The 22,407-nt window shown below is 35.8% G+C and overlaps 3 protein-coding genes across 4 annotated transcripts; all 3 read left to right on the top strand.

Annotated features, from left to right (window-relative positions):
• The first annotated feature begins 370 nt into the window (after positions 1–370).
• Positions 371–3,961, top strand: Pp2B-14D (Protein phosphatase 2B at 14D). The gene has a single exon (XM_068297993.1). It carries the CDS (start codon positions 1,012–1,014, stop codon positions 2,680–2,682), a length of 1,671 nt encoding a protein of 556 aa, XP_068154094.1. The 5' UTR covers positions 371–1,011; the 3' UTR covers positions 2,683–3,961.
• A 3,906-nt stretch (positions 3,962–7,867) lies between these two features.
• Positions 7,868–13,521, top strand: Arp2 (Actin-related protein 2). 2 transcript variants are annotated; one of them, XM_068303009.1, is made up of 7 exons: positions 7,868–8,532; positions 9,349–9,459; positions 10,380–10,394; positions 11,462–11,677; positions 11,772–11,981; positions 12,046–12,474; positions 12,541–13,521. In XM_068303009.1, exons 1-7 carry the CDS (start codon positions 8,485–8,487, stop codon positions 12,709–12,711), a joined length of 1,200 nt encoding a protein of 399 aa, XP_068159110.1. In that variant the 5' UTR covers positions 7,868–8,484; the 3' UTR covers positions 12,712–13,521. The 2 variants fall into 2 exon arrangements, with proteins under 2 accessions (XP_068159110.1, XP_068159111.1); XM_068303010.1 differs by lacking the exon at positions 10,380–10,394.
• Positions 13,522–14,306: 785 nt separating this feature from the next.
• Positions 14,307–16,082, top strand: LOC137586867 (ileal sodium/bile acid cotransporter). Its single transcript, XM_068303047.1, has 2 exons — positions 14,307–15,355; positions 15,408–16,082. The coding sequence occupies exons 1-2, from the start codon at positions 14,318–14,320 to the stop codon at positions 15,753–15,755; spliced, it is 1,386 nt and encodes a 461-aa protein (XP_068159148.1). The 5' UTR covers positions 14,307–14,317; the 3' UTR covers positions 15,756–16,082.
• The last annotated feature ends 6,325 nt before the right edge of the window (positions 16,083–22,407 follow it).

Here is a 22,407-nt window from a genome sequence, read left to right as displayed (position 1 = left end):
GCACAGAAATCACTGATGCCGTCGTGTCCTGGACAGGAGCACATGTGGCCACCTGTCGCTGATGGCGTTCTCGGTCTTGAGCTTCCTGATCGGCGGCAAGTGGTTGCAATTGCAATTCCCTATCTTCTCGCAGTTTCCAGAAGAAAGTCACCTTTCATCGACTGGAGATAAAACAACTTTAAATGAAATTTAAAAAAGTGCACAAATTCGATTTTCGATAGGTTTTGCTCCGAAATGTCGATTAACCGATAGGCTTGATCCGAAATGTTGATTAATCGATTGTTTATCTACACATGTAGATAATTGCTAAGCTTACCCGTATGGCAACCCTGTGTGTTTTGTACCCTTAGGGATGGGTTGTATCGATAGTCGAGAAAAGGAAAAACGAAAAAATATCAAAAACAATACATGTTGCCGTCACACACTCTTAGAAAATTGCTTGTGCAAATTATAATTAAAAGAGCTAATTTAATTCGTTTGAAAAATATTTGCAACGATTGACACTAAGGACAACAACTGAGGAGGTAGTGGAGTACAACTAAATGGCTAGTCGCAGACTGGTGCCTATTGCCAAAATTAAAAGCTTGTAAATGGAAAAAAGAAAATCAATTTGAAATTTTCGTTGATTCCCTCTGCGCAGAAAAAAAGAAAGGAAAAGTATAGAAAGCAAACGAACGAAGAGTAGTGAGAGAGGCAAATCAAAGAGAAAATCATAGCGAAAAAACTAAAGAACAAAGCGAAAAGCAAAAGAAAATATTAAACAGCAAAGGAAAAAAAAAGAACAAAAAAAGAAAACGAAAAAGAAAAAAAAACGATAAAGCAACAACGTGCAAGTGTGTGGGTGAAAGAGACAGCTAAGACTTAGTGAAAGCAAGCAAACGAGTGAGAGAGAGTTGTGTGTGTGTGTGCGTGTGTGAGAGAGAGAGAGAGAGCTCCAGCTCCCAGGAGCAACTCCAACTTCTCTCCAAATAAAAAAAAGGGACCGAAAAAAAATTTAAAACATTAATAATTATGTCTTCGAATAATCAAACCAGTGGGGCAACAAGTGCTCCAAACGCCACCTCTCCCCCAAGTGGCAAAAGCAATGCCACCACAGATGCTGCTGTCGCCTCCACCAACTCCAACTCTAACGCCAACTCAAATCCCAGTCCCCCTCCTTCACAGGGCAAGCCGCATGGTGGTCATACGGCAGTCAACACCAAAGAGCGTGTGGTGGACAGTGTGCCATTCCCGCCCAGCCACAAATTAACTTTGGCCGAGGTGTTTGATCCGCGCACAGGAAAACCCAATCATGATCTCCTCAAGCAGCATTTCATATTGGAGGGACGAATCGAGGAGGCACCAGCCCTCAAGATAATACAAGAGGGAGCCGCCTTGCTGCGCCAGGAGAAGACAATGATTGATATTGAGGCTCCGGTGACAGTGTGCGGTGACATTCATGGCCAATTTTACGATCTCATGAAGCTATTCGAAGTGGGCGGCTCTCCGGCCACTACCAAATATCTCTTCCTGGGCGATTATGTGGATCGAGGCTATTTCAGCATCGAGTGTGTCCTGTACTTGTGGTCATTAAAGATCACCTATCCGCAAACTCTATTCCTGCTGCGCGGGAATCACGAGTGCCGTCATCTAACTGAATATTTCACATTTAAACAGGAATGCAAAATTAAGTACTCGGAACGTGTCTATGATGCTTGCATGGATGCCTTCGATTGTCTACCATTGGCCGCTCTAATGAATCAGCAGTTTCTCTGTGTCCATGGCGGCCTCTCACCGGAGATACATGAATTGGAGGACATACGTCGTTTAGATAGATTTAAAGAGCCGCCAGCGTTTGGGCCCATGTGCGATCTACTATGGTCCGATCCGCTCGAAGATTTTGGTAATGAGAAAAATTCCGATTTCTATACGCACAATTCAGTGCGCGGCTGTTCGTATTTCTATAGCTACGCCGCCTGCTGTGACTTCCTTCAGAACAACAATCTGTTGTCCATCATCCGTGCCCATGAGGCTCAAGATGCCGGCTATCGTATGTACCGAAAGAGCCAAACCACCGGCTTTCCATCATTAATTACAATATTCTCGGCTCCCAACTATTTGGATGTCTATAATAATAAGGCCGCCGTCCTTAAATATGAGAATAATGTGATGAACATAAGACAATTCAATTGCTCTCCACATCCCTATTGGTTGCCCAATTTCATGGATGTGTTTACCTGGTCGCTGCCATTTGTGGGCGAAAAGGTCACCGAGATGCTGGTGAATGTCTTGAACATATGCTCCGACGATGAGCTAATGACCGAAGAGAGCGAAGAGCCACTGTCTGATGATGAGGCCGCCCTGCGTAAGGAAGTCATAAGGAACAAGATTCGCGCCATTGGTAAAATGGCGCGCGTCTTCTCGGTTCTACGCGAGGAATCGGAGTCAGTGCTGCAACTCAAAGGTCTGACGCCAACAGGAGCCTTGCCCCTGGGTGCTCTATCCGGTGGCAAGCAGTCTCTTAAGAATGCCATGCAGGGCTTTTCGCCCAATCACAAGATTACCTCATTTGCGGAGGCCAAGGGCCTAGATGCGGTTAATGAAAGGATGCCGCCACGGCGGGATCAACAGCAGCCGACGACGACGACGTCAACGACCAGCGATCATTCAAATCAAGGCAACAATGGGTCGGCGCATGGGTAAACCATCAACAACCCCAGCAGCAGCAGCAGTTGCAGCTAATAGCAGCAACCTTTAACCTTTAAGCTTAAATGTGGCAGATTAACAACTTAAAAACTTATATAAAAAAAAACAAAACAAAAGAAAAAAAAACAGAAAAATTATTACAATAACTACCAACATGTTCTATAATAATTCTATAAGCAGCATGAAATTGAAACGTATTTGAATATATTATTGAATGGAAAATTCCAAAACAAAACAAAAAGAAAAAAAAAACAAATTCCCAGGCTCGTGGAATATTATGTGGCATACTTTTAAGGGCCTCTCCCCAACCAACACTTTTAAATTCCGATTCCGTCAGTTGTATATCTATCTTTAATTATTGTTCTGAGTTTCGATTCGCAAGAAACAACACTTTGTCATTTCCAAACCAAAATTAAATCTATATATGTATATATATATATATATATATATATATATAAACGCTTACAAACTCATCAAAAACACAAACAAAATGAACCGATTTGGAAATCTTCAATGGAATTTCGAATCGCAATTTGAGAGCATATCTCTTCCCTCTCCCTTCCCATACATATAGAAATTATTGTAATATTCTATAATTGAATTGAATTGTACGGAATCGAAGTTTGAATACAGCCTCAAATGTTAAATTTTAAGTTGAAAACTAAAAAGAAATGGAAAACAATTTGAAAATTAAGTAAAAGAAAAAGCACTAATATGTTGTAAACATTTTTAGCAGCGCCAAAAGCAAAAAACAAAAAAAAAAACACAAATCACTTGCAGAACAAACAAATTGTGCAATCTTTTTATTACTACATATTAATTAATATTATATATATATATATACAAATTAAACATTTCAATATCTTGGAGAAAATACAAAACATATTTTGCAGTATGTGCCGCAATAGTCCATAAATGTTCCTTATACATGCATATACACATATACATACATAAAAAAAAAACCAAAACAAAAAAATTATATAATTAATTAACAAATTGTTTAATGAGAAGCAGAAAGCCTGCGTATCTACATTAATACATTAACAAAAGAGAGGCAAAACCTAAACCACACTGAAAACAAAAATTTACCAAAATAGGGTAAAAGGTTTATTAAGTAAAACTTGATTAATACGTAACCAATATAATTCTTTCCTTTTAAACATGTTTAATTATTTAATGCATTATTTTTTTTATATAATTGTTAAAACCCTGATTATGTTGGGTACTTTTTAGATTACATTTTTTAAATTCCAAGTAAATTGAACGAACTGCTAAATTGGTTGAACTCAAATTAGTTTGTGTAGAATGTGTTTAGTCCAACTTTGTTGGATCGATGATCGAGTAGAGAACAAGCCATAACTTTGACAAATTTATTCCTAGATGTTTTCCGTGTAAAGTTAAACAAATTCAAGGGTTCGAAACGAGTTCACACATCAACCAATAGGTTTGAATTCTTTTTAAACGATTTCTACACTGAATTTCCAATCGATTTCGTTTACTCTTCCTTTGGAGTCTAAAAAGATGTGAGGTTTTTTGAATTTATGTGGACTTTCTGGTTGTATATCGGTTGAGAAATAATTGAAAAGTTCCTAAATTTAATTTGTAATGCTTTCGAAATATATTTTATTCATTGCCGTTTACGATTTCGTACCTTTTACCTTATTTAGGTAACTTTTGTCGTTTGCTGGCGGAAAAAGAAAATATCTTGTTCCATGTTGAAAAACCAAAAAAAGATTTGAAAAATAAAAACTTTCCAAACGCAAAACCAGATTATGAAAAGAACAAAAAAACTATAAATATATATATATATATATTAACGTAATTCTATGTTACATACATTAATATATACTCGTTACTCACTAAGACTAAAAAAAAAAGAAATCAAAACACAAAGAATGAAATTTTGAACAACAAATGGTAAAGTCTTTCCCAAATCTTAGATAAGATATGTTAATAAATAGTGTAATGATGCATTTATAGCAAAATTCTAGTAACAATTTTTGGCTAATTTCAGAAAGAATTTGAATGAATTTATCATATTTTTTTATCAAGTCATTTTGAATTGGTAATTAGCGAGTAACGAGTATTTTGAAGTCGGTTAACATGCGACTTTAATATTTGAAGTTTTATTGTTTGTTTTTTTTTCTTTTTAATTATTCTTTAACTGAATAATTGTTGCTTAACTTTACATGGACTTAAAATATATATATATGTATATCTACATGCGGATGAGTGTGTGTGTGTGTGTGTGAGTGAATGTGTACGTCTGTGTGCGTTTTATTGTTTGCTTAGATAAAAAAAACAAACACTAGTTAATAAGTTATTGCATTTTAAATAATCAATTTGGAAAAAATCAACCAAATATCATAAGAACCTCCTTCTCCAACAACAATTTAAATAGCAAATTAAATATGTATTTAAAACTATTTAAAACAAAACCAAACAAAAAAAAAAAAAAACAAATACTAAAACTAATGAAATTATATATCTACGTATATATACAGTCGATGAGAATATGCAAAACATTAACTATATTTCCACACAGTTTTTTATTGTTAAACTCTGCTATATATTAATTTTCATCCCTTGCAAATAGTTTTCACCTCCTCGAAGTCAAAGGCCAGTTTTTTGAATAGTTTTTATCATAAATTAGCTAAAATGAATTTCGATCCTTGAATTGCACACATTTAATTCACAAAAGAAAGACAAGTTTTTGTATCATTTGTACGTGATTTAACAAATATTGTCTTAGCAATTGATCTAAGATAAAGCAGTCGAAAATGTATCTTAACCTTATCTATGTGCTTAGGATATTTTTGTACTTAATCCTTTAAACAATTAACCAAAATTCATTGAACTAAGTAGATCGTCTATTGCTCCGAGTAAACCTAGTGAATACAAATTCGATTCAAAGGATATTTCAGCAGAGATTTATAAACTTAATCGCTAATTGACTGTGTAGATTAATAAGATCTTATGAGCGTAAACAGATGTTGAGGTATTCAAACGATCTTCAAAATATTTGCAAGGGATTTTTTTCCGTAACTGTGGCCGAGCTAGGGTTATCCTTCTATATTCATGTTTTGTAGGTTATGTTTACCACCCTTCTCTTTGGTTTTTTGTTGTTGATTATGCATTAAAGAGAGACACTATGCAAAATACAAATTGTTATTTCTTCTTCACGTTTGTTTCTCTGTTTATATTATTTGTTACTTATTATTAAAGACAACAACACAAGAAAACAAAATGAGATATGTATTTAAGTAAGTATTACAAAAAAAATAAAAAAGGATAAACAATTTACTCGATATGTATTATGGAATATGGAATGGAACACAAACATGTTCAATTTCCAAAATTGAGAGATGGCAATCAAAGTTCATTCCCCTTCGATCCCTTGACCACCCACACTCACACCCACACACAACACAGTTACACATACTGACTCCCATTGGAATCTATGATTTTTATCCCCGCATACTGAAAATTGCAAAATTATTAAGAAAATGCCTTCTTCATCATTGTTAAACTAATCGTTTTTCCTTTAGTTTTACATGCCCTAAACTGCTGTAATTTGTAATTTGCTTTAAAAAGAAAGAAAATACCATAAAACAACAAAAACTAAAGAAAATATTAACAATTATTAAACTATTATAAAGTTGAAACCAATTCAAAAGTTAGTTTTTTAATTATAAACTTAGCGGACTATGCACATAAACGTATCGATCGTATAAATAATAATAAAAAATAAATTATAAAAATTATATTTAAAAATGAAACCAAAAAAGGAATCTTAGCTTTTATAACAAAAAACAAAAAAAAGAAAGAAAAAACCATAACAAAAAGAAAAAATCAAGACGAAGAAATATTTGCTAAAATTCTTACGTTTTCTTTTTTGTTGTTCCATATCTATAAATAGACAATTGTTGAAACTGTTATACAAAAGAAAAAAAAAAAAAAAACATAATAATAAATAAATAAAATAAAATAATTGAAAAGCAAAACCAAAAATAATAATAAAAATTTAGTTAGTATTGAGACAACAAATTAACAAAAACCAAAAAAAAAAAAAAAAATCCCAATAGTTAAATATAAAAAGAAAGAAAACACAAAAAGTATTATAGCTACCAGAAAAAAGGACAAAATTAAAAAGGAGTAAAAATGTGACAAAAAGGTAAATAAACAACAACAAAATGAAACAAATTTGTTTTGTTCGTATAACAGTTTTGGCATTTTGCTTCGGATCCTATCAAATTTTTATACTTGACATACATAATACATACATATGTATATATATACAATATATACATATATATATATATATATAATATATGATTTTCTCCACCGCTTTAACACTAAACAAACCAAAAAGAAAGAAAAGAAAAAAAAAAAAAAAGAACTAAACAATTTCATTACGCCTAGATTTTGATAAGTGTATCGATCGAACAAGACCATATATGGTACATACATATGTACTTACATACATACACATACATACATATGCCTATATATACTAACTCTACTCATAAAATACTCAGAATCAAAAGAAACCGTTAAAAATACAAAAAAGGCAAACAGCGTGAGAGAAAATTTGAAAATAGTTACAAGATACCAAAAAATGAAACAAACAAACAAAAAGGCAAAGAAAGAACAAAGTTACCACAGACGACAGACAACTACAGATGACCGGGGACAGGACAGGATTTGACAGAAGACACAGAAACAGTAACAGTAACTGGCATGGGTACTTACAACTTAAGACATTTCGCCTCTTAAAGCAATTATAAAGATAACAAATGAGTAATGTTTATTATTATATTTACAATATACATATTATATGAAACAATAAAAAAAAAAAAAAAAATTCAGGTTTTTGTTGTATCATCGATGCTGTTCTTTTTCGAATTGCTGCTAAGCTACCTTCAGCTTGGCCGTGACGGTCATCTTTGTAATGGGCGTTTTATTTCATTCATTATGGAAGTTTAATTTTTTAAATGTGCCCGCCTAGCTGATTGACTCAGCACACCTTAGCACTTCCGGCTCACTTTTTTTCAGTCCTAAGGTCACTTATGCTCAAATTTTCGTTGTTAACCGATTGACTGGCTCCAGTGTGGCCGCAGTTCGAAAACCCGATTAAAAAGTCTGGTCACACATGAATGCTCTCTTTCTCGCTAATGCAAACCGTATTTGAATGCATGTGTGTGTGTGTGTGTGGGAGAGAGTGTTTTTGTATGCCGCCGAAAAAAACTGAATTAACCAAAAAGAAAGATTTGGAAAATCAACAAAAACTTTAATATTTATTCGTAAAAGATTAAAAATTGTGGCAAATACTACACGAATACATAGAGTGATTGCTAGATATAAGAGAGTGGGAGAGAAAGCGAGCGATATTGCCAAGAAGTGCTGAATGAAGTACCGATTGATGGTGTGTGTGTGAGTGTGTTTTGCTGTTGATTGTGATTAAGTGCGTCCAACGCTCCGTTCCGTTGCCGCAAGAAACATACAATCATTCAACGGTAGAGTAGTATTAAAGCAACGGCTGTGCCAGCAGGACGCCCGCCATACACAAAAACACATGCACATACACTTATGCACATATAACACATATTCCTGCTAAAAATCCAATTGGAAAAATTGTGAGAATCAAGCAACGTGTATAAGCAGTTAAGAAGTTAACCAACACCCACAGACGGTAGCAGCAGCAGCGGTAGCAGTTATAATAATTGGAATTGGAGCACCCACTTAAATCCCAACTAGAAGAAAAGGCCGAAGAAGACCAATAACACACACACTGCCGAAATGGATAGCAAGGGACGAAATGTCATTGTTTGTGATAACGGTACAGGGGTAAGTACACACCTATAGATACACACACATACGTACATACATATCTATACATATGTACATAGATAAGCTGCAAAGAAATGACACACTTTGTATTGGCAGCGGAGCAGCACCAGCAGCAGCAACATTTTTCTTTTTCCGCCTACTTCTAGACGTTTTTTGCTGTTGCAGCTCTTCGGGGGTCTACTGCAACTTCTTCTTCTTCCATCATTAACTCCGCTGCTGCTGATGATTCTTCTTCTTCATAATCAAAATTTTTTTAGTCATTGTTACAAGCGATCGGTTGATATTACTCATCCAAAAACAAAAAAATGTTACGCATACCCACATACATACACTCACACAAACACAGACATACAACACGCCCAATTCGCCAAAAAGAGCGGTAACTAACTAACAACAACAACAAGAAAGTGTATTTTCAATCATAATTTTATTCTTATCGTATAGGAGCTCGAGAAATTTGGTTTCATTTTTTTTTTTCGTATCTTTGTTTTTGTTTGTGATTACGACGCCTTGAGTTATCGGCGATAATGTTTCCGATAGCCAACTAGAGCCGCTCTCTCGCAAACACAGAGACTTAAATGCCCTAAAACAAGAGAGTATTGCAATTTTATCATATTATATGTGACGTCATGGTGTTGCAGTTGTTTCCGTCCGTTGAAATTCGAGATTATAGAACCACCACCCACATCTCGGCAAAGCTTGATTTGAGAATATAAAGACTACACAAATAAGTCCTAATACGATATAACAAAAAAAGAAGCTTTTCATCATGTTGATATTTCTCTGCTAATTATGTTTATTTTTATTTTGCAGTTTGTTAAATGTGGCTATGCTGGTAGTAATTTCCCCGCCCACATTTTCCCCTCAATGGTTGGACGTCCTATTATACGAGCGGTGAATAAAATTGGTGACATTGAAGTGAAGGTATGATGATCTCGTTATAGCCAATTGGATGCGAAACAAGAAAAAACAAGATATATACATTCCATATTCCATATTTAACATTATACAAAAGATTACTTATGATCTTAAACATACATATATATATATATATATATTCGCATATATAGAGTACTCTATGTAGCATTCGTCAAAACATATGCATATATGTACATATATAAAGAGCGCATAATACAAAGAAAACCATTCATTTATAATATACATATTTACTTGTTGAACACACAACAACAATCTATAGAGGAAACACACTTACTCTATTCGCTACTCGTCACTCGTTAGTCGCCACTCGCCAATCGTTATCACTTAGTTTTTATTTACCCATTATTCATTGCATTTTACCCATTGATTTCTGTGCTGGATTCACTTTTCAAGGGTTTTTGGTTTTTGGCATCACATAATATAATAATAACATTCGTAAAAGTCTTACATATTCATTCACAACATACATTTTACATACTTTACTTGGTTATAATGGTTTAGGTGGTGACCCCGACGTGTGCCGTATTGTGTTTTGTAAGAAATATGCATACATACATACATATATGATGTGAAATCAGATAACATCTTAGATCATTCAGTGTCAGTTCTTTCTTTACTGATATACATACATATGTAGCTTCATAATTGATCTAAATTATGTATATATATATATATATTAAAGTATATATGTATATGTATGCACATATTCCAAATTAATCTAGTTATTACATTTAGTCTATAGCAAAAAACAAAACAACAACAAATGAAACTCATAAGTGCCAGACACAAAAAAAAAAAAAAAAAAAAAAAAAAAAAAAACCAAAAATCTTTCTGTTTTTTTTTCAATAAATATTCTTATAAATTTTTCTGTTCTTTTTTTACATTTATATATATATATTTTACAGGATTTACATGTCGATGTAAGTCAAGTTATTTTTATAGTTTTTATTGCATTAAACGATTAAAAGCAAAAAAAATTTACAATTTTCTCTTTGTAACCATAAATATAAATATTTTGGAAACCTAAAAAGTTAAATAATAAAAAGGCTAAATTCATTCATACATTCAATGTTCAGAAAAAATGAAAACGTTGTCCCAAGATACAGAAAATATCTATAATTATTCATTTAAAAATCAAGTCATAGAATTCAATTTATCAGCTTGAAAGAGTTACCTAAAATTATATATTTATTAAAATTGATATTGCAAATTGTCCTTAACGGTAACAAGGATCAAGTTTTCTGTATTTTCGAGCGATCATGTATAACTTTAACTTACTCTTTGTGAACACTACATATAAAAATTTAAAGCACTGCCAAATTGTTGTTATAAAGGCATATTGATCCGTTTATGTTGGCCTATTTTGACCTGGCCAATTCCTTAATTTTTTTGTTTTTTTTTGTTTTTTTTTTTTTTTTATCTCGTTGCGATCTTTGGATAAAACAATATATACTTGTAAATAATAATTTGAAACAAAAGAAAAAAAAGAGCCAGAATTTTTTGATATTCTCATTTTTGTTATTCAACATTTTTTCGTTTTCAAAATTTTTAATGTTCAAAATGATTGAAAATATGTTTCTGTTATTGTTTAATGTTGTTGTTCTTAATAATTGTAATTATTGTATGTATTGTTTGTTTGTTTTTTCTCTCTTATGTATATATGTTTTATCTCAATTATTGCATGTTTTTCTGTTCTATTTTGTTGCACGCTTTTACTTTTGCTTCTAATCCAAATCGTTGCAGTTCCATTTGTTGCTCGTTACAATTACTTGTTGATATTTTCGTTATTTCGTGTGTGTATGTGTGTGTGTGTGCGTATGCGTGTGCGTGTGTGTTTGTATGTCTGAGTGATCGTTTTCGAGTTGTTTTTCTCCCCGTTCTTATTTGTGTACTATCAAATCAGCTAACCTAAAAGAATCTAAAAAAGAAACAAAGAAAACCAACAATGCCAATCAAAATTAAAACGAAAATTCTGAAACTCTTACAGGATCTAATGGTCGGCGATGAGGCTTCACAGCTAAGATCACTTTTGGAGGTCTCGTATCCCATGGAGAATGGCGTTGTCCGAAATTGGGAAGACATGTGTCATGTATGGGATTATACATTTGGACCCAAGAAAATGGATATTGATCCGACAAATACAAAAATCTTATTAACAGAGCCGCCCATGAATCCCACAAAGAATCGGGAAAAGATGATTGAAGTACGTACGTCTGCTCGTAGTACGAATACAGTTATATTGTTTGAAATGACTCAATGTTTAATCCTTCACTCCCCGTCCTTCTCCATTTTTGCAGGTGATGTTTGAGAAATATGGTTTCGATTCAACATATATAGCCATACAGGCTGTACTCACGCTGTTCGCTCAGGGTCTGATTTCTGGCGTGGTCATTGATTCGGGAGATGGTGTGACACACATTTGTCCCGTATACGAGGAGTTTGCGTTGCCCCATTTAACGCGCCGCTTGGATATTGCTGGTCGGGATATAACGCGGTATTTGATTAAGGTGAATATGCCATACAAATTGAATTGCCTATAGCTTCTTATGTAAATTTATTTCAAATTTATAGTTACTTTTACTACGTGGTTATGCTTTCAATCATTCCGCCGACTTTGAAACGGTACGCATTATGAAAGAGAAACTCTGTTATATTGGCTATGATATTGAGATGGAGCAGCGTTTGGCTTTGGAGACGACAGTGCTTGTGGAATCCTATACATTACCCGATGGTCGTGTCATTAAAGTGGGCGGCGAAAGATTTGAGGCGCCCGAAGCCCTATTCCAGCCGCATTTAATTAATGTTGAGGGAGCAGGCATAGCGGAATTGGCTTTCAATACCATACAGGCGGCCGATATTGATATACGTCCGGAATTATATAAGCATATAGTGTTATCTGGCGGCTCGACCATGTATCCGGGTCTGCCCAGTCGGCTGGAACGTGAGATTAAGCAATTATATTTGGAGCGAGTGCTTAAAAACGACACGGAAAAACTGGCGGTAAGTGTGAGAGAGAGTAGAGTGAAGAGTGAATGAGTCAACGTTTGTTTTCTCAATTATTTGCAGAAATTTAAAATACGTATTGAGGATCCGCCACGACGAAAGGATATGGTTTTCATTGGTGGTGCTGTCTTGGCCGAGGTCACAAAGGATCGCGATGCGTTCTGGATGTCGAAGCAGGAATATCAAGAGCAGGGTCTGAAAGTGTTACAAAAAGTGCAAAAGATCAGCCATTAAAACAGCAAAAAAAAAAAAAAAAAAACGGGAAAACGACGACGAGAGTCTGTGAATTAGGTGAAGAGGCAGCGGGAGCAGCAAAAGTAGCATTTTTCTGGTGTTAAAGATGAACAATAGCATCATTTGCCTAGCGTTTAAGATTATTTTAGTATGCGTACGTGTGTGTGTATGTTGCTGATGAATTAATTAATATATTTGGGTCCAGTTACCATTTAGTTTTTTCGCCGTTACTACCAATTTATAATTTCTCCAGATATTTTCTTTTGCTTTTGTATTTCCGTTTTCCCTTTATTATTATTATTATTATTATATATATTTTTTTTCTTTCGTGTACGCTTAAAGTGTAAAATGCCTTTATAAATTATGTAATCTAAATACTATTATCTAACTATTATTAATAATGAGAATTTTTATAAAAACACGCATATGCAGAGTAAAATCACGTAAATCGATTTTAAATCGTCCTTGAAGTAGAAACATTCACTAATTAGAGCGAGAAGGGAATACCACTGCCAAGATTCCAGTTTCTTCATCTATGAGACAGTATCGAGTAACTCCCAAATTAATCCAACAGATATCCAAATCTGAAACCTCTTTTGGCCCTATCTTAACTTTAATGCTGCTCCACAAAACGAACTAATTAAAAATAAAACAAAAACTAAACAGAGAGAAAGAGAGCTGATCCCAAATGTATGATAAACTCAAGCATTTCAACTAAATCAATTCGTAAAGGAAATTATAGTAACATAATGCAAACAGTATATATAAAACGTATATATATATATAAATTTTTTAAAGTTTGTCTTCCCATTTTGTGTGTGTTTGTTTTCTTTCTTTTTTTTTTTTTTTTTGTGTATTATTACAATTTGTTAGTGTCAATATACAGATTGAAAAAATTAATATACATCCTTACTTTGCCGACTTATTTAAAAGCCATATGCTCGGAGCATTTTGTATTTTCTGATCATCGGTTCGAGCGCTTCCCATCTTAATGGTCCGATGGAATAATAAAACCATCAAGCGTAATAATAATAATAGCAAATGCATATAAACCAATACATTGGCTATTGCATGTTAAATGTGCCAAGTATTTTTTGTTGACTCTCTAAAAACTCAATTTGTTGATGGCTGTAATCAGTAGGAGAATTTGAAATTGTTTTTTCCTTTTCTTTTTTGTTTATGCGTTTATAAATAAAGTGCCATATTTTATATAATGTGTAGGCCAAACAAAAGAATCGCTGGAAAAAAATATTCAAAAGTGGAGCTAGATAGTTAGCAAATTAACATTAGTTGAGCGGGACTGGGATAAGATTGCAATAAGTTCAAAAACAAGTTGAGCCTTACTCGCTGACCGAATTGGAAAATTTCATTACAAATATATATGTACATATATATAAATCAAAATGTATATGACTGGGCCCTTCTCTAGCCTAGATAAGAGACTCGGACAGAAGTATGACTAGCCCAGCTACCTATCTCGTATCTCGTCTAGCACCTGTATCTCGTCAATGGGTTGCCCGATAACTAGCACCTCAAATTCCACTCACAAATGTCAAGCCATTGTGTGCCATGGTCAGTTCAGTCAGTTTAATGAGTTTAGAGCAGAATGGCTAACTTATTAACGTTCCTCTTGGTAATTTTTTTGGGATTTGGCTTGGTATTCCAATCCGTACGCTCGGAGTATGGCGATTTAGCTGGCAATTGGCTAATAGATTATGGTCAAGCGGAATTGCGTTTGCTGAGCAATGAAGCACTAGAGCCAATACTGCGGATTGATGGTGTCCAGCCCCGCAACGGAGACGGCAGTGATTTGTATTTTGTAATCCGAACAATAGATACGGTGAGGGCCGAAGCGAATCATATAATTCAATTCGAGCAGTTTGCTGCAAATGGAAGCTGGCAGGGTGCGGTAACCGTGCAGGGTAAACGTTTCGGATATTCCCAGCTAATAGTAGAACTGCACAGTCAATTGGCACCAACGAATATAGAGACATCCAGCCAAGAGCTGCCCATTGCCGTGTTGCGTGACCGTGTGGTAGATGAGAGGATCACAACTTATGTGTCGGCCGCTTTGGCTCTGCTGATGTTCCTCAATTTGGGTACAGTGCTTGATCTTCAGCGTTTGCAGGGCATCATATGTCGTCCCATTGGTCCCATGGTGGGTATTGCCAGTCGTTTTGTAATGATGCCAGGCTTGGCCTTTGGCTTGGGACGAGCCCTGTGGTCAACGTCCTCCGCAAATCAGCAAGCCCTGCAATTGGCTTTGTTCTACACGGCTCTGGCACCCAGTGGCGGGTTGGCCAATGTCTGTGCCGTTTTCCTAAAGGGCAATGTGAATCTTTCAGTGGCTACAACCACCATCAATAGTTTGCTGGCCCTGGCCTTTCTACCATTGTGGATTATGGTAATGGCGCGATATGTCTATGATGATGATCAGTTAATGGTGCCATTCGGTCAGCTATCGGGTGGAACTGTGGCTCTGGTTGTGTGCCTAGCCCTGGGCATGATCTTGCGTCTGTGTGTACCCAAGACTACGCGTTTTATTTTCCGTTTCCTCAAGCCTTTATCTGTGGTGCTCAGTTTATGTTTAGTGGGTTTGACAGTGGGCCTCAATTGGTTTGTATTTGCTGAATTCAGCTGGCAGGTGAGTTCAACCTACTCTCCCCATTGACCATCTGTAACCATTTATTTTGTAGGTATTGGTTGCCGCTTTATGTCTGCCTATAGCCGGCTATATGGCCACTTATCTGTTGTCAAAGCTTCTCTGTCGCTCGCCCACCGACGCGCTGACATTGGCCATTGAGACGAGTGTTCTTAATATGACAATGCCGATTGTTTTACTTCAATCCAGCCGTTTGGAACAGCCTCAAATGGATCTGGTGCTCGTCGTCCCCATTGCCTCATCATTGATCTCTCTGCTCCTGGTCGTTGTGCTCTATGTGGTGCGACGTTGTTTCGGCTGGAACGTAAGACAAGATGACGACGGCTTCGACCACAAGCGTCTGCTGGCCGAGCATGATGAAACGGTCTATCAGAGACCTTGAATCAATCACTTCCGCTAGCTTAGACCCTACTCTTTGCATATAACTACCTAAGAATTAGCATATATGTAGATTAGAAATATATAAATACCTCAAATACTAAAAAATCACTAAGTTGGTAAATGAAAAGATAAGCAAATAATAAAAAAAAAAAAAACGAAACAAAAGAAAAAGCGATAAGCTCATAAGAATCCGTTAATGCTTAAATTCCACTTGCTGACTAAAACGAAGCCTTGTAAATACATAATCATATCGGCTGCTGTACAAAGATTTGATTCAAAGTTAATTCAATGTTCTTTCATTTACCAAAATATAGTTCTGACTTTGTAACTTTGCCAAATTTGAGCCCGATTTTCGAAGATGATATCTCATTTAAATACAATTTTAAATTGGAATGAAAATCACACTTATTGTAAAGTTAGCTTTTCAAGCGAGACGACAAAAATGTCAACGAATAGCAAAGTCTTTCAATAAACCTTAATTTCATTAAGGTCTAATTCAGACAGTTTTGGGAGTATTTGAAAAATTTATATAATGGTCTTTTAATCTGCATTAATAGGCTTAAGAAAAACATTTATTAAAATTTTTCTACAGACCACGTACTGCCTTAAAGGAAAACTAATTGACAATTGTCTAATGCTGTCATTACAAAATTACGCATACGCCGTGTAGTGAGGTCCCAGGTAAGGCTATATAATATTTCGACACTGTTAAATGGATTAAACCTTCTTTTCGATTGGACATTGTTATAAATTTGGTACAGGAATCGGCGCATAAATAAATTGTTTCAAAGGTTACTTAATGTTGTTGTAAGCAGAGTAAATACGCATAATTGTTGCATACTTTGTGGAGCTAGGCGCATGCACATTTTATTTCAATATGGTCAAAATAGCTCACTCGGCGTTGAGTAGGTTTGGTTTTCCAGTAATGTGGAAAAAAATTGTTAAATTGTCGATAAACAATTACTTAAAACGTTAAAAAGTTTGTAAACAAACATTGCGGATATTAGAAACTAAGCTAAGTAATGGCATAACTAAGGGTATGTTTTTTGAGAACTTCTTAAAATGATTTGTGGTGAATTGACCTATAATTCCTAGATTTTCATAGTTGAGATCGAGAGATTGTAAAGTAAATCGGAGAAAAAAAACCAGCCTAATGGAAGTTTAGTTCAATGGATACAAGTAAACATGTGCGTGTGTGTGTGTGTGTTTTTTTTTTTATTTTTCAAAAAGTAGACCTTTTCCCGTTGTTCCCTCTCTCTCTCTTCCTTTGACTTACAAGCGCTTGATTTTTGAAAAGCCGTAAACGAGAGAAAATAAATATATATGTATATGTATATGTATGTATGTAAATGCTTTTGCTGCTTTGTTGCTGGTCACTACATACATATATGTAAGCATTTGTCAGTGTGTGTGTGTGTGTGTGCGTATGTTTGGCCGAGTAACAGGGCCAATTGGAGCAAACCCACACACAAGTAAAGGCATACAGAGGCACGAACACAGGGAACGTTGGTGCATGATGTCATCAGTGTACGATGCAGGCTGCCAATTACGCCACATACACACACACACACAAACACATTTACAAAAGGAGATATAAAAAGAAATGAGCGCGTGTGTGTGTAGGAGTGTGTGTGTATGTGTGTGGCGCTGCCGCTTCTGGTCAACTAACGGACGCATTATTCTTGCCATTTGGTTATAAATACATTTTTCCAGGACTTGTTCCTGCTGTTGTTGTTGTTGTCGTTGGTTTGGTTTGGTTTTTGCCTTTTCTTATTCTGTCTGACGTTTCTCTTTCGCTCTCTCTCTCTCTCTTTCTTTCTTTAACGTTTTGTTGTTTGTTTTTCGTGTTGTTTGCGCTTGTTGTTGTTGGGTAATTGTTAGTTCTTTGTGTTTTGTTTTCGTCATCTGTTACCATTTACCGTTAACAGCTAACCGTTATGAGGCCAATAAACATATACATACATACATACATATATACATATATAAAGGACAATTAGCCCACATATTAAATAATGCATAGAGTTTATACATACAAAACAAGAAAGAAAAAAAAAAAACAGATATTCTGTGTGAGTTATGAACCTAAAGTTATTTACTTAAATACTTACAAAATTCCGATATTTTTCCAGCAATTTGTATGGCTAGAGGATAGTGCATCTACATTCTACATCCCTTCATCCGCCATGGATGCTTGGGCAGGAAATTGATGCATCCCTAAAGTATGCAACAAAATTTTTATTTCTTAACGTTTCTAATAACTTAAGAGTTTAATTTAATGGAAATTCGGAGTTCACCGATGTAATTAGACAATAGTTTTCTACTACTTCCGTATGTCTTTAAGTGTTATCCTTAAAATGTTTAGTTAATATAATACCTCTATCTCGCAATCAGTCGTATAGCTCTTTTTTTCTTTAACATTTTGTTTCTACTTTTTACCTTAGAAACGTTTCGATTCAATGCCCCCAAGCTGTTTTGTCATTGATTGAATTTGTTGTTTGCTAGTTTTGACTTTATCCATGCCCATACACATGTACCCAAACGCAAACGCAAACCCATACCCTTACCCATACCCATACCCATATACATAGCTATATCCATTGCCACTGCCATAGACATTGGCAATAGCACCGCCCCATGTCATACCAAATACCGCCCACCAGCTTGTCCTCTCATTGATGGAAATGATGAAACTCTGTGGTGCACCACAATTCAAGACCGACCCCCTCCCAGCCAGGAATACTTCAAGTGAACGTTTTGTGTAGCATGTGGTCTAGTGTATTGAATAGTATGTAGGCTAGTATGGACGGGTGGCTCTCCATCATTCTTAAGTGTTATTTTGTACAGATTCATCATTCCGGCCACTTATACATTAAGTCATGGGCTTATGGCAATTGCAAAATGCATTTTTAAGTAGTATGTATGCATTCAAGGATTTTTATGGCCATAACTGAAAGGTATATATGTATGTATGTATGTACATGCATACATACATATGTACATATATATGTACATTTGTATGTTGGTGTGTGTAAATGATGCATAAAAATATACATGCATGAATTATACAAATATATGTAGAAGAAAAGCAAAAACTGAGTAATTGAAAACAAATTTATTTAAAAGTTTGTGCCACTAACAAATTTGAGTGAGTGATGGACGGATATAACTCAATACGAGGGTGAATCCATAAGTTCCAAAAGAAACTACTAATCCACAATGAAATCATAATACCATTGAAATGGTGTCGATCTGTTTATGCCTCTTTGTCCGTCTATATTACCATATAGATCTCAAAGACTATACGATTTAGAGATATTAAACTTCCCGTGTTAAGTTTCAACTATTTAATACATGTATATAGTTATATACTATCGTCATACATTCTATCAGCCCATTAAGTTCTTACCAGTTGACTTTGAATGCCGCTAGGTGCGCTAATGTGCTTATGTCCTTGTAGGAGCAAAGCAGATTGTTTCTGTTTGTTTCACTTGATATAATTCTATCTTAGAGTTTGCATTTACTGCGCCGTCGATCGATGAACTGTGTATTGAATTAGGTTGCAGTTAAAGTCGAAAAGAAATGTGGATGATTGATAGGTTCACCCCACTTATATACAGCGTGGTATGCATATGAAGAGTCTTTTAAATCCTTTTCCGCCACCACACCATCTTCTCCTTCTGCTAATCGGCTGCGCAATGCAGTTAACCCCGAAAAATATAAGGAATAAAACAGTGAAGCAAATGGCTCCACTGGCCTACAATTTGTGTGCTCCATTTAGCCTCTTTGCCAAATAACCATCCCCACTATCCAACCCACCATCCTCTCCCACCACTAGGTGGCGGTCCTCCTAGTTTTATGTAGTTCTCAATTTCTCAAATGCCGAAATGTCCCGAACGGTTTGCCGAAGTGATCACTGAAGCTAAGGCTCAAACGAGCGTAATCAAATGAAATCAGTTGCTCACAGGATTTTGATAGGGGCACACAAAGAAGCCAAAATGCATTGTCACTTTGCAGGAGTTGCTACACATGAACAAAAAGAAAACTAATGTTTCATTTCGTCCTTACTAGTTTATTGGGCGTTTGATCGTATGAAACGTATAATTTGGCGCAGTGTATAACAATTGCTTACATTTCGCAAACATACAAGCATATGTGTCCATTTAGATGTGGACACATATAAAATACTTTGCATTCCCTTTCTCTCCCCATCTATCTCTTTCTCTCTTCCTCTTTCTTTCATTCGACAAAGGTAAACCATTTTTTTGGTTTTCGTTTTGTGGCATTTGCGTGGCATTTGGATGATTTCTGCTTATTTCCTGGCCGGTCTCCCATCTCTCCTTTCTCCACCCCCCTCCGTCCACCACTCCACTCCCGTCGTCATCCATAGGCGACTAGCCACTAAGTTTAATCGCGTGCTTGGCTCACATTTTAATGGTAAAGTCGCTTGTCGTCGTCTTTGTCGGTTGCCACAGCAACAAAAGTGAAATGGCTAAAAGAAAAATAGAAGAAACGAAACAAAACCACACAAGAGAAAGAGAGAGAGAGAGATAGAGAGAGTGTGTGTGTGTGTGTAAGAGGTAAGTGTAACTGTAACTGTAACGGTAATAGAGCAAAAGTTGCAATTGGGTTACATTTTACTCCTCCTTGCCAACTGTCCAGCGACAATTTTTTGCTTTAGTTGTTGCCTTTTGCCTTGGATATGAAAATAAATTAACACACATATGCATACACACACACACACACACACACACAGACAAACTTACAAACACTTGGGCATGTAATTTTGTAGGTACTTCAATATTATGCGCAATTATGATGGCGGCATAATTAGCGTTGTTGTTTCTTCTTGTTTTTGTTGTTGCATAAGTTGGTGTGTGTGTGTGTCCTGGTAGTATATTATGGCAATGTCGAATAGTCCTTTAACTGTCAGCACGTAAAGAACAGCCGCAGCAGACGGAGCGCAACACGCGCTCGTCTCATAAACCAAATTTATGCAAATTCTGTTTGCCCTCCAGTTTCTACATACCTTCTTACATACCTTCTTCACCATTATCATCATTGTGCTTCATCTGCTTCTTCCGCCCTCCCTCTCTCTCTCTACCTACACACTCTCTCTTTCTCTCTCTCTCTGTTTCTCTTTCTATTTTAACCAGTATAAAGGAAACGCACTGCTGAATAATGTAAGGTTATGTTACGTGTCATGAAGTAGGAGGCAGCTGAAGAAGTAATATACACTCACTCGCACACACACACACACACACACACACTGACGCACAAACAAACAAACATTTCTGTATAAAGACATACAAACATATTAAAGAAAGTGAAACTCACAAGTGATTTAAAATCTTTTCAATAATCTCAAGTCAAGACTTTCACTTGAGAGAAATTCATCCCAACTTCTTGAATTTTTACACTCAATGGCATTAGCACCTGGGTTCATTGGCGCCATCTAGTGGCAATGCAATACAAAACCGAGTTTATTTTTAATTGGTAATTATGATAAGATAAATTACAGCTGACTGATTAACTTATGTGAGTATATTTAGTCTGAATAAGGTTACTATGAAATATTGATCAGAATTCCCTCTCTCCCTTCATCTCCCTTTCTCTGGATTTGTGTGTTTCAGAAGGTGTGGAATTTTAGTCGCATTTGACAAGGTGATGGACAACAAATACCGTTGCATTACCTTGCTGCCGGCCCACCCGCATACCAGGCCGCCCCCCTCCCTGCACTCCCTTCCTTGCTCCAGCTAGTAGGGTAAACGGTGCCGTTGTCAAAATGTCGTCATTGTTCATTCATGAAATGTTCACCTTTTTTTTTGTTGTTTTTCTTTTTTCAGTTTTTTTCTGTGTTTTTTTTTTCACTTATATATTTCTTTTGCTTATTTTTTACCCAACAGCAACAAAGACCGCAATGGCCGCAAAATAAAATGGTGGTGCGGAGAGTGGAGAGAGGGCGAGAGGGAGTGTGGTAGGTATGGGGGGGAATATAAATTGGAAAAAGGAGAAGAATCAGAGAAAGAAAACAGAAAACTAGCACTAGAAACAGAACCCTGAAGACGGACAGAGTGTGCGATGAGGAAGAGAGAAAGAGAGAGAGAATGAGAGGGAGAGTGCGAGAGTGAGTAAGTGAGTGAGTGAGAGAGAGTGTGAGAGGATAATGGAAGGGGAGAAAGAAGGAAATGCAGAGTGGCAAAAAGGAGTGCTAACTGAAATATGTATGTGTGTGTGTGTTTGTGTGTGTGTGTATGTCACAGGAGGACATAGTGAAGACGTACGTGCGTTTCTGCTGCTGCTGCAGCATATGACACACACACACACATACACACAAATACTCGCTAAGATTCTCTGACATCATCCACAGCTCTACATATATGTATACATCTGTATATATGTGCACACACACACACACACACCACTACAAACACATGGTACCTTATAACGTGGGCGTTGATGTTGTTGTTGTTATTGCTAAGGCATTTAAAATGCTTGAAAATCCAATTTCAATTGAACCCATGCAAAAAGTTTAAAATCGTCCTGACAATGCCGATGTATGTATGTATATATGTGTGTACATATTTGAGACAAATCTCACATTATCTGAATTTTAATCACTATCGATTTAATACAGAAAGAATCTTCCACTTAAT

Source organism: Drosophila tropicalis, unplaced genomic scaffold (genome assembly GCF_018151085.1).
Source record: "Drosophila tropicalis isolate 14030-0801.00 unplaced genomic scaffold, ASM1815108v1 contig_158, whole genome shotgun sequence".
Taxonomy (NCBI): domain Eukaryota; kingdom Metazoa; phylum Arthropoda; class Insecta; order Diptera; family Drosophilidae; genus Drosophila; species Drosophila tropicalis.
This window is presented reverse-complemented; position numbering and strand designations above follow the sequence as displayed.